General features: G+C 41.8%; 1 protein-coding gene across 1 annotated transcript in view; it reads right to left on the bottom strand.

Moving 5' to 3' along the window:
• Positions 1-13,490, bottom strand: part of KAT2B (lysine acetyltransferase 2B) — a gene marked incomplete at its 3' end in the record, with an annotated part of 88,227 nt that overhangs the window by 20,849 nt on the left and 53,888 nt on the right. Inside the window, exons 10-11 of the mRNA XM_006161870.2 lie at positions 12,349-12,557; positions 11,226-11,352 (exon numbers count right to left, since the gene is read on the bottom strand). Of these exons, the coding sequence (XP_006161932.2) occupies positions 11,226-11,352; positions 12,349-12,557 (336 nt within the window). The remainder of the gene's footprint in view (positions 1-11,225; positions 11,353-12,348; positions 12,558-13,490) is intronic.

Below are 13,490 nucleotides of genomic sequence, written 5' to 3' on the forward strand. Positions count from 1 at the left end.
GGAAAATTAAAAAAGAAAGAGAGAGACGGAGAGAGAGAGGGAAGGAAGAAACAAAGGAAGGAAGGAAGGACAAGGAAGGGAGGGAGGGAGGAAGGAAGGAAAGAAGAAAGGAAGGAGAGAAAGAAAGAAAAAAGAGAAAGAAAAAAGGAAGGAAGGATTTGTGTAGGACTTGTGTAATTAAACATTATTTTTGGAGAGAAATTATTTTAGGGCCAGCCGGTGGCATGGTGGTTAAAGGCAGCTGAATTCCATGTGGACAACTGCACAGTTCAAGTCCCAGACCTGCAGCTTAAAAAACAGGCTCTCGAGCTGAGTGTGAGCATGTGCATGTCTGTAATCCTGAAAGTAGAAGTGGAGAAGAGATGGGGCATGGCTATCCTCCATGGAGTTGCTTTCTCACTCCCCCCATCTCTATCTCTACCTCTATTTCTGTCTCTGTCTCTCTCTGGTGAGTACATGGGCCCCTCTAGCAAACAGAAAAAAAAAATAAGAAAAAACATTATTTTAAGTTGGAGGAAACTAAACCTACTGTCCAGGGACTAGTAAGAAACATGTCTTCTGAAGGAACTCATGTTGTTGCAATACCGCTACATAGTTTTGAAGGCATCATCCTATAAGGAGTGCGTAAACATTTTATTTTTCTGCCCCTTGCTCCTAACTCAATTAATTTTGCTCAAGAAGAACATGAATGGTTTTTTGGTAAGGAGTTTCTCAAAACATGCAGATTTTTCATCTGTTGCCACTGATTTGTCACCTCTCCAAAGAACTGTTCCAGATTCCAAGCTGCTTATGAGTAGCAGCTAAATCTTTTCCTTGACCTTCCTTTGCATGCAGAATTGTGACTGCAGAAGTGGGGGTTAAATATTTCTTTGGCTAGACAGACACCGACAACATAAAGCTATTATGATTTTAATCCTGGAACTATTTCGCTGGTTTTTATTGCTTTCTTTTTAACTGCCACCAAAAAGATCCTTTCCAAATCTACATGGTAATTTAATAGTGTTTATTTAAATATTTATTATAGTAGGGGCCAGGTGGTGGCCCCTCAGTAATGCAAATGGACCCACATAGGAGGAGTCCTGGGTTCGCACCCCAAGGCCTCCGTGAGCAAGCCAGGCGGGCACATGGCCATCAGACCCGGACCAGGGAGACTGGGGTGGACGGGGTGGATGGCGGCATGAAGACCCTACCAAGGGTGCCTGTCTCTCGCTCCCTCTTTCTCTCTATCCAAAGAAATAAATGCATTTATATGTATGTGTATATATATATATAATGATGAACAAATATTAGCTATATAATTTTCAAATAGCAAAGACTATTGAATCCAAATAGCTTTTAGATGGCGAGATCTTCTAAACCAGGTGAAGAGCTTCAAGTCTACCCTCACACCTTATCCTGTGTACGTGCTGGAAGATACATTCAGGTCCATATCTTCAAGTATCAAAGAATTTGTACACAAGCTTGATTCTCCAATATAACTGGGGACGAATTTTTCAGTGCCACTTAGCCACAACTTGTAAAGACAGCAAATAACCACTTATGACCCCTACGTATGATTTGCATTTTCACTAATACTTGCTACTGCCCTGGGACCCACTCGGGTTCACCGTCGCACTCCCTGTGGACCAGAGACACCGAGCTGCTCGGTCTTGATCTGAGGCTCTGAGCCGTGACAATGTCAATATCTGGGGCAGGAGCATGACTCGGGAATTGTGGATCATTAACTAAGGACCTAGGACAGTGAGACCAGGACATTCAAAGGAAGAACTCTTTCTCCCACTCTTATTTCTACTGAACAGTAGGTCAGCAGATTCCTAACAGTTAAAAATATAGACACATATATACAAACATACATAGATGTGTGTGTGTGTGTGTGTGTGTATTTACAACATGACAACATAAAGCTATCGTGAGTAAATGTTTAGATTTTAATGTACATGCGTTTATATATATATATATGTGTATATATATATATATCTTATACTGCTAAGAATATATATTTCTATAGTTTCACATATACATATATTATATATACATGTGTAGATGCGTATATCAGAGAATGGATATGATCAATGTAGATTAGGAGGATGATTCAGGCAGCTTACACTTCAGAAAGATTTCCTATGACCTTGTCCCTATCCAGGATCAAGGACTAAAGAAATATTACAAAGGAAATTTGAAAACTTCAGATACATTTATGAATAATTATGATCAATAGTACACACAGAGAATGATATGGCTTCCCTCAAACATCCATTCCATTCATTTTTAGAAAGATTCATCTTCGTGCTTTTAAATTGGAGTTTCAAGTCCATTACAGGAAGTGATTTTCTTGTTGCTAGTTCTTCCTATTGAGAGTGTGATGTTTGGCTACCTTCCTTCAAGTCTTCAGAAAATTACATGGTTTGGGGGAAAAATAATAAGTTGCCCTTCTGGCAAGTAGCAAGACAAAGCGTGCAATTCCTATTAAATACCTTCAGTATTCCTAGAAATGTCAACCTTCATCAGCCTTTTCAAACAGGGTGCTTGGCGAGGCTGTCTTTGAAAACAAAGATTATGCAATCTTTTTCTGCAATTACAAACTAAGGACATATTTTCTGGATCCTCTCCCTATAAGAAGCCAAACAGAATTTTCCTTTAAGTATGATTCTGTGCTCTGGACGTTCCGACACGTCTCACTTGGTGGGGGAAGAAATGATAAAGACTGTGATAGCACCATCTAAAGACACGCTCGGAGTTCCTGGAAAAGGAGCTAGAGATCTGCTTCAGGCCAGTGGGGGTCTTCCCTCCCGGGGCTATGGGTGGAGGTGAGATGGCTGCACCGCATTCGCTCTCTGATGCTCCGTGCTGAGTCAAAGGCTGAGAGACCCACTTGTGCTCCCAGGAGCAAATCCATCACAGCGCCTAGAACCGGAACCACCACCAGAGAATAAAGCAGCTAACTAAAACAAAAGCACCAGCAGCCCTGGCAGCAGCCCTTGGGCAGAAAACGATGCCTTCTAGTGATCCATTTCGGTTTTTGGAGAAGGCCTTGCTTCATTGAAAACCAAGGAGCAATGACACCCTGAGACTTGCACTACAGGATCCACTGGCCACATGTGCCCACTGAGCACCGGAAATGTGGCTAATTTAAACTGAGATGTCCTGGGGCCAGCAGGTGGCATGGTGGTTAAGGTGCATGACACTCCCACATGGCTGACCATGGTTCAAATCTCAGACATGGTGGCTTGGTTTCTCACTTTTCCTCTCTCTCTCTCTCTCTCTCTCTCTCTCTCTCTCTCTCTCTGTGTGTGTTTATCTCTGGTCAAATTAAAATAAATGAATGAATAAATAAAATTAATTTTTTTTAATTTAAAAACAGAGATGTCCTGGGACCAGCAGTTAGCATAATGACTATGTCACTGGACTCCCATGCAGTCCACCTCAGTTCAAGTCCCGGACTCAGTGGCTTAAACTCATGCCGGGTGCGTGTACGTGTGTGCCCAAGATTCTGCAAGAAGAATGGAGGAGAAGAGGTTACTGTATGGCCATCCCTCCTGGAGGGTGATTTTTCACTTTCCCTTTCACTCTCTCTATCTCTCTTTCTCTGGTGAGTATGCATGCCCTAAGGCAAAAAATATCTAAAAATACAATGATCAGGAGTGAATTGTGGGCTGTAAAAATGTGAGTTTGGTCATATTATTCTCCATAGTTTGTTTTAAAATTTTCAACAAGAAAGAAATTAATTTGACTCACAGTGCAAATGAGTTAGCATTATCATCATCTAAAATGACAGAAAACTAAAAATATTCCAAATGAACATTTGTATGAGTAAATATGTTCAGATAACTACCATTGCAAAATGGAATTTAACCAAAGAATTCAACATAGATGCACATGTATGCAGATAGGGTTTTGGATGCTATTTCAACCAGAAATTCTTTCTGTAAATGTATGTTCTTCATATACACCATAGTTGATTTATACTAGCAAAGTACACAGATGTCAAACCGCTGGCATAGCTTTGGTGATGATGATGTAACTAGTGAGTTAAATAGGCTGAAAATTTGACCCATTACTTGTTGCCACAATAACTATACCCAAACCTAGCCAGTGTGTGATTTTGCATGCTAAAGTGGATCAGCAAATAACTGTGCATGTAAAACCGCAAACTCAAATTTAGAACCTAAGTTGAGGTGTTCTGGAAGTGACCGTAAGTTATTTGCAGAACTTAAACATGGGTTTCATTTCACTGTCATATTCGCTCAACAATAAATCCTACAGTACTGCAACAAAAGTCAAATTGACAATCAATATAAACAAATAACATAGACACTATCCTCAACAGCTGTCTTCAACTTTGAAACTGGTGCATTAAAACCACAAAAAAAAATGTGAACCATTAACAAATAGTGGAAGATGTACCCATTTCAAAGGAATATGAGACTTAGAAAAAATAAAAGTATATTTCGGGAGTCTGTAATTAAAATGCAATAATAAGAGTCCATGCCTACAGTTTTGTAATGTCTCATAAATATTTTCTTCATGAAGTAGCGGTTGGTGTCCTCTTAGATAACATTTTCTTAAACCTCAGAAAACATTCTTGGTATGGAGCTATTTAAGTGTGTTGGGGGATGTTCTGGTGTCTGCTCTGTGTTTATTTAAGTATAACGGTCTTTATGTCTCATAGGCATGCCCCTGCATTGGTCCTTTAAAAGGTAAAATTGTATTAAAATGTTTCTGAAACTGCCTAAGAACAGATGGCACCATTTAGGCAGATTCATTCAAATCTAAGCACACGTTTTCAACAAATGTGCTTTCGGCACTACAGTCTGTGCCTTTGGAAAAATTCTAAGGATGATTAATCATCTGCATGCAAAATGCTTTCACATTTCCTTCCCCTCTACATATTCAATGGTTTTAGACTGTACAGAGACAAGAAGGACAATAAGACATGGACCTTGTCCTCAAGGAACTTATAATCTAGTCAGGATTAAAAGTCAAAATGTGCTAAATGAGAGTGAATATGAAATGAGAAAGAGGCAGAATGTGCAGCTAAGAAAGTGATCTATTCTCAGCCGTAAGCATCCGGATCTTGGTAATGCCTGAGAATGTCAACTATCCCCTCCTCCTGGAAGCTCTCCACCCTCTGCTCACATCTGGTTTCTAGTCAAACACTCTCCGGGTGCTTTCTCTGTAACTGCTTGATCTCCTTTTCCTTTCCGGTAGCCTCTTCTCACTGTTCCCTAAAAATAGCTGTATCCTAAGGTAGGGTAATCATATACGTTTCTTCCCCTGGGCAATTCATCTTCTACAGGGCCAATCCTCATTTGATAGGTCTTAGAGTGTAGCAAAAGTCATACATGTTCAAAATCTTAGAATTTCATATTGGATGGCCTGGTTTCAACTCTAAGTTTTGTTAGTTATTGGTGTTGAAAACATAAGCGCATATTTATTAAATAACTTTGGATTTTGCGTCTCTCAAATGACATAGTAAGATCTGCTTTGCTGCAAATAATTACATTAAGTACCAATTGAGTTACCAACTGCTGAAGTTGTTAAGTGTAAAAGGTGATGTTAATGTACATCACTATTTTTTTGTCTTTTGTTTTTCTTTTTTTATTTATTTTATAAATTTCATTTTCTTTTATACAGTCAATCACATTATTTAGCTTACAATGTGAATATTTCAACATGTGAACACTTCTTCCTAGTCCAGTTGACTAAACTATTAAACGTCCATCACTATTGACAGTCATTCTATGTGGATTTCTCCATATCCTTATTTTTTTAAAAAGAATTATTTATCTATTTAATTTTATTTGTTGTTAATATTATTTTTTAATCTTATGAGAGAGAAAGAGAGAGAGAGAGAGAGAGAGCACGCAAGCCTCCAGGTCCAGGACTTGAACTGTGGTTGGTCATGTGGGAGTCCAGTACCACAACCACCATGCCACCTGCCAGCCCCCAACCATATCCCCAATTTCTCTGCACACTAGATTAGAATGTCCAACAGCTTGTCATCAGTTGTCACTAAAATGCCTGGCCAGCATCCTGAACATGTTCCCCAAAACAACGATATCACTTTCCCTCTGTGTCCCATGGATGGATTTACAGTTCACCCCACACCTGTTGGACTTACCCCCACATCTCTAATCTCCCTCACTAATCAATATCACTTATCTCTATTCTCTCCTTCCTAGTCTGCCCATATGACTCTTTGTCCTTTCCCATTGTTCACTACCTTTCAGATAAAATAAAAATATCCTATCTACACCCTCATTACACTAGCATGCTTCCTCAACTTTCTTCGAATGTGTTTTATACAACTGTTTATCAAAATGATTTTTAGGCACTCTGGCACTCTAAATTGAATCTATTCTTTCATATGTAGCCTAACCACAGCAGAGGACACTGGATGTATTAGCTCTTGGAATCCAGGCAGTCTAAATCTAGTATTGCCAGGAAATAGCACAGGAAGTGCTATTACGTCAGATTTGCTCCAGACATTATCCACACTATAGATTTCCTCTGGGAAACATACACGCATACATGCACACACAGAGTCTATTTGATGATTGCATGTGGTTAATTTTTACTCCAACATTATAGGTTGTTGGGTCTTGATTTTTTTTCCAATTTTATCCTATTTACACATGAAAATATCTCATATATTCTTACCCAAACAATCTGCAAGGCAGTGAAAACGAGGGCAGAATGACAACACTCCATGAGATCACCTCTACTCTCCACTCCATTAGGAGATGAGTACGGTTACGAGTAACAGTTATGAATATTTTTCAATTGCTTTTTTTTTTTTTTCCAAGATGTTTTTGCTATAGGGCACGTGTGCTTGCCAGAAAGACAGAGACAGAAAGAGAGAAATCACCCCCCAGGGGGATAGCCATGCTGCAATCTCTTCTCCTCCATTCTCCTCTCAGGATCCTGGGCACGCACGCACATGTGTCCAGTGTGAGTTTGAGCCACCGGGTCCAGTGACTTGAACCATCAGAGACATAGACATTACGCTAACTGCTGGTCCCTCAATTGCTTTCAATTGAAGTACTTTCATATATCTTCAGTTTCTCTTTCTAGCCCTCATATATTTTGAGAGACTCTATTTAAGAAAGCTGCATTTGAGGCCGGCAGGTGGTATGGTGCCAAATAGCTTTTAGATGGCGAGATCTTCTAAACCAGGTGAAGAGCTTCAAGTCTACCCTCACACCTTATCCTGTGTACGTGCTGGAAGATACATTCAGGTCCATATCTTCAAGTATCAAAGAATTTGTACACAAGCTTGATTCTCCAATATAACTGGGGACGAATTTTTCAGTGCCACTTAGCCACAACTTGTAAAGACAGCAAATAACCACTTATGACCCCTACGTATGATTTGCATTTTCACTAATACTTGCTACTGCCCTGGGACCCACTCGGGTTCACCGTCGCACTCCCTGTGGACCAGAGACACCGAGCTGCTCGGTCTTGATCTGAGGCTCTGAGCCGTGACAATGTCAATATCTGGGGCAGGAGCATGACTCGGGAATTGTGGATCATTAACTAAGGACCTAGGACAGTGAGACCAGGACATTCAAAGGAAGAACTCTTTCTCCCACTCTTATTTCTACTGAACAGTAGGTCAGCAGATTCCTAACAGTTAAAAATATAGACACATATATACAAACATACATAGATGTGTGTGTGTGTGTGTGTGTGTATTTACAACATGACAACATAAAGCTATCGTGAGTAAATGTTTAGATTTTAATGTACATGCGTTTATATATATATATATGTGTATATATATATATATCTTATACTGCTAAGAATATATATTTCTATAGTTTCACATATACATATATTATATATACATGTGTAGATGCGTATATCAGAGAATGGATATGATCAATGTAGATTAGGAGGATGATTCAGGCAGCTTACACTTCAGAAAGATTTCCTATGACCTTGTCCCTATCCAGGATCAAGGACTAAAGAAATATTACAAAGGAAATTTGAAAACTTCAGATACATTTATGAATAATTATGATCAATAGTACACACAGAGAATGATATGGCTTCCCTCAAACATCCATTCCATTCATTTTTAGAAAGATTCATCTTCGTGCTTTTAAATTGGAGTTTCAAGTCCATTACAGGAAGTGATTTTCTTGTTGCTAGTTCTTCCTATTGAGAGTGTGATGTTTGGCTACCTTCCTTCAAGTCTTCAGAAAATTACATGGTTTGGGGGAAAAATAATAAGTTGCCCTTCTGGCAAGTAGCAAGACAAAGCGTGCAATTCCTATTAAATACCTTCAGTATTCCTAGAAATGTCAACCTTCATCAGCCTTTTCAAACAGGGTGCTTGGCGAGGCTGTCTTTGAAAACAAAGATTATGCAATCTTTTTCTGCAATTACAAACTAAGGACATATTTTCTGGATCCTCTCCCTATAAGAAGCCAAACAGAATTTTCCTTTAAGTATGATTCTGTGCTCTGGACGTTCCGACACGTCTCACTTGGTGGGGGAAGAAATGATAAAGACTGTGATAGCACCATCTAAAGACACGCTCGGAGTTCCTGGAAAAGGAGCTAGAGATCTGCTTCAGGCCAGTGGGGGTCTTCCCTCCCGGGGCTATGGGTGGAGGTGAGATGGCTGCACCGCATTCGCTCTCTGATGCTCCGTGCTGAGTCAAAGGCTGAGAGACCCACTTGTGCTCCCAGGAGCAAATCCATCACAGCGCCTAGAACCGGAACCACCACCAGAGAATAAAGCAGCTAACTAAAACAAAAGCACCAGCAGCCCTGGCAGCAGCCCTTGGGCAGAAAACGATGCCTTCTAGTGATCCATTTCGGTTTTTGGAGAAGGCCTTGCTTCATTGAAAACCAAGGAGCAATGACACCCTGAGACTTGCACTACAGGATCCACTGGCCACATGTGCCCACTGAGCACCGGAAATGTGGCTAATTTAAACTGAGATGTCCTGGGGCCAGCAGGTGGCATGGTGGTTAAGGTGCATGACACTCCCACATGGCTGACCATGGTTCAAATCTCAGACATGGTGGCTTGGTTTCTCACTTTTCCTCTCTCTCTCTCTCTCTCTCTCTCTCTCTCTCTCTCTCTGTGTGTGTTTATCTCTGGTCAAATTAAAATAAATGAATGAATAAATAAAATTAATTTTTTTTAATTTAAAAACAGAGATGTCCTGGGACCAGCAGTTAGCATAATGACTATGTCACTGGACTCCTCTGCAGTTCACCTCAGTTCAAGTCCCGGACTCAGTGGCTTAAACTCATGCCGGGTGCGTGTACGTGTGTGCCCAAGATCCCAAGAGGAGGATGGAGGAGAAGGGAATGCGGTGTGGTCATCTCCCCTGGGGGGTGATTTCTCGCTTTCTGTCTCTATGTCTCTCTCTGTCTTTCTGGCGAGTGCACATGCCCTATAGCAAAAACCTCTCAAAAAAAAAAGAAAAAAAAGATGTCCTGTAAGTGCTAAATAAACATTTGATTTGAAGGACAAAACAAAGAACATAAAAGGTCTCAATAATGCTTCATGACATTAAATATCTGTTGTAATTACAATACCTTGGATATACTGGGTAAATATATAGATATAGATATAGATATAGATATAGATACACACACACACACAGGATTGTTGGGAAAATTATGAATTTTTCAGTGCAAAAATGCATCATGACTTTCCCAACAACCTCATATTTATTCAAAATTAATTTTATCTGTATCTACTTATCTTTTTAAAAATGTAGCTACTAGAAAATGTAAAAGCACATATATGACCTACATGTCCAGGTTGCATTATTCTGGATATTGCCTTCAATCTTCCACTCATATTTTTTAAAGAATTATTTATTTTTATTTTTTTTACTCATTTATTTATTATTTATTTTTAATTTTGACCAGAAAGAGAGAACAAGCCACAGGCAGGACGCAAACCGTGGTCGGCCATGTGGGAGTGTCCAGTGCGTTAACCACCACACCACCTGCTGTCCTCGTTTTCCAGTAAGAGTTCCTAACCACCATCATCCTGACCCACTTATCTTTCCACCACCTGCCTGCTCTATTTCTCGCACTGTATTCGTTAGGGCTTCCAAATGCAAAATTATTCTGAAGATACAGTTTCTAGTTCCCGCTTTCTGGTAGAAGCAGAGGACCACATGACAATGTCTGCGTGACAGCTCTTTCTGCCAGGTGGGAGTCTAGCTCATTCCAGCCAGAGCGTGACACCAACTGCAACACCACGGAACTCAGCGATAGTCCCCAGGCAGGCAGGGACCGATGGTGAGGACATGCGAGAAGGTACTGAGCAGTATAAAAAAAAAATGAACACACTAACACATTCCCAACCTACATGAACACTTGTGAAATTTATTCATAAATTTATCCAGCTTTCACAATTTCCTTTATAGAACTTCTTCAGTCCTTGACTCCAATTACGAACAGGGTCATGAGAAAACTTTCTGAAGTGGAAGCTGCCTAAATTATCTCTCTAATCTACATCAACTCCTTTCTTCATGGTATTGAGTCACTGGAAAAGTCACGATACATTTCTGTATAGAAACACATGTCAGGGGACCAGCAGTTGGCGTAATGGCTACGTTGCAGGACTCCCATGTAGCCGACTGCGGTTCGAGTCCTGACCTGGTGGCTTAAACTCACACCGGACGCGTGTGCGTGTGTGCCCAAGATCCCGAGAGGAGAATGGAGGAGAAAGGATTGTAGTGTGGCCATCCCCCCAAGGGGTGATTTCTTGCTTTCTGTCTCTCTGTCTCTCTCTCTCTTTCTGGTGAGTGCATGTGCCCTATAGCAAAAACTTCTCCAAAAAAAAAAAAAGGAAAGGAAAGAAATACACGTCATGACTTTTCTGATGACCCAACAGCCCAGCGTCGCCAGTTGACGTGTGTGTGCAAATTGACAATGAGTACGGAAACCTACTTCAAATGTCCCTGCATCTGCCACTCACTACTCTGAACTGCACGTGGGGTCATGCAGGGCTCCGCTTTCTTACCTCACTGTCCGACAAAGCTCGTATGACCTCACTTGGGGGTACATGGGACCATTTACTCTCACACACGTACACACACACGTGCAGGGGGAAGACTCTCCTCAGAAAGCCCCGGCCTCTGCTTTGAACCTCTCTGCACATGGCGCACAGAACCGTCCCAAGCCCTGCAGCTCTAGTGAGAAGCCCCACATCTGCTTTCCTGCGCGGCCTGGGGTTGCCCTTACCTTGACTTGTTCATTTGAGGTAACAGCACAGAAAACAATCTCTGTGAATCCTTGGGATGGGAACATGCGGAAACAGATACCACCAATAACACGGCCATCTTTAATTAAAGCAAGGGTTCTGTGTTTCCTGAAAGAATAAGATGATGGCAAAGTTTTACCTATCTTGTTACATCAATATACTTTGGGGGTGTGTTTTGTTAACAAACCAAGAATGGGGCGGTGGTGGGGGATGTCTTGAGTTTTTCATGGAATCTTCCTTCAGTAGACCATCTTCTTACCAAGACTCTTCAAAACAAACTTGCCTGCACAAACTTCATAGAATAAGACACCCATCACCTAAGAAGTGTCAGAGGCTTATCAATAACCAACAGAGAACGCATGGAGGTGCTTGGGAATTGGTGCATCCAATGCCAGGGGGACTCGTAGCAGGAGGTCCAAGGAAGAACGCAAATATGGAGTTACTCAAAAAAAATTACCGACACACCGTGCAAAGGAGGACAAACCAGTATGCACCATGAGCGAGCTTTGCACCATGAAATCCAATCAATGTCTCTCTGTCTAAAGCATCACTCTGAATCAACAGATCCTGGATCCTTGCCCACATAGGTATTGGGCAATATAAATAAAAACATTCCTTAGAGACGCTGAATTTTTCTGTACTTCTCTTGTGTGTTTTTTTTTTAAAGCAATGGCTGTACATATATATGCACCAGTTTTCCTGCCTTACATCCCAGTAATTTTCTTAGTTCTTACAGACCTAGGCCACAACGGTACCTAGTTAAGATACCAAAACCAAAAATGTTTTGATTATGAGAAAAAGAGGGACATCTTCTCGATATTTATATTCTCTCATTGCCATCGTGAATAAAGCCCGGAACAGTCACCAGCAACGTAAGATATAAAACTTCATTATTATTAACAAGAAAATGTCTATGTTGTTGACAAAATCAACCTTAAAGCTTTTAGAAAAGAAACTTAACTTGAAGTAGCACTGTGTCCACTGCTCGCTAGGAGGCAGCCGGCTTCAGTGGTGACCGCGGCGTGGCCTACCTTCACTAGCTAAGTCTTTGCTTTTTCATTTGAAAAGGAAATGAGGATGGAACGAGAGGGAAATGGTACTTACGGATCAAAAACGAGCCGGGTAATGTACTCCTTGGGCATCCGGGGCAGCTGGTGGGAGAATACGTTCTGGAGGCCGACCAGCCACATCAGGATCTGCTTGTTGGGTTTCTGGCTCAGAGAATTGCCGACCACGTGAAACTCAATGACACCCCTGCGCTCCTCCAGCCTGGCCGCCTCGTCCCTGGCCGAATGTGCTGACAGAAAATTGGTCTAGGATGCAGGAGACAAAAAAAGAAAATTGTGAAGTGACCCACTTTGTCCCTCACGTGCTTTGCTGCCTCCAGGAGAGATGTTCTCTTCAGACAGTGGGGAAGGAACACACCAAAGCTGCTCATGCTCGTAAGAGACACACCCGTGGATTTTCAGAGTCCCAGACACACACACGTGGATGCGTGCATGTGCACCCACAAACAGGCATGCAGACACACAGGACAGACACACGCACACATTACAAAGACAGAGATCAGAGTCTGAGACAGGTACGCTGAGGATAGCTGGGTCAGCAAACTTTTCTGCAAAGGACCACAGAAAAAAATATTTTAGAGACAGTGAGAGTAAGGGCTTTGTCACAACTCCTGTATTCGCCTGCCGTGACAGTGGGGAAGCAGCCATGGACAACATGTTAAAGAAGGATACAGTAGGGGGAACCAGCAGTTAGCGTAATGGCTATTTCTCTGGACTCCCACATAGTCGACCATGGTTCGCGTCCTGGACCTGGTGGCTTAAAACTCACGCCAGGCGCGTGTGCATGCGTGCCCAAGATCCCGAGAGGAGAATGGAGGAGAAGGGATTGTGGCATGACCATCCCCTCTGCGGGGATGATTTCTCGCTTTGTGTCTCTCTGTCTCTCTCTGTCTGTCTGGCGAGCGCACACGCCCTATAGCGAAAACCTCTCAAAAAAAAAAAAAAAGGGTACAGTAGGGTTCCAGGAAAACTGCATTTAAAAAAAAAAAAAACACAGGAGGCAGCAAGTGGTGTAATGGTTAAGGTGCTGGACTTCTACGTGGTCGACTGAGGTTTGAGTCCCAGACCCGGTGACTTAAAACTCACACCAGGCACAGGTGCGTGCACGCCTGAAACCTCGAGAGGAGAAAGGAGAAGAGACTGCGGTGTGACCATCCCCCTGTGTGTGTGTGTGGGGTG

The sequence above is a fragment of the Tupaia chinensis genome, unplaced genomic scaffold (assembly GCF_000334495.1).
Source record: "Tupaia chinensis unplaced genomic scaffold, TupChi_1.0 Scaffold139389_1, whole genome shotgun sequence".
NCBI classification, from domain to species: Eukaryota; Metazoa; Chordata; class Mammalia; order Scandentia; family Tupaiidae; genus Tupaia; species Tupaia belangeri.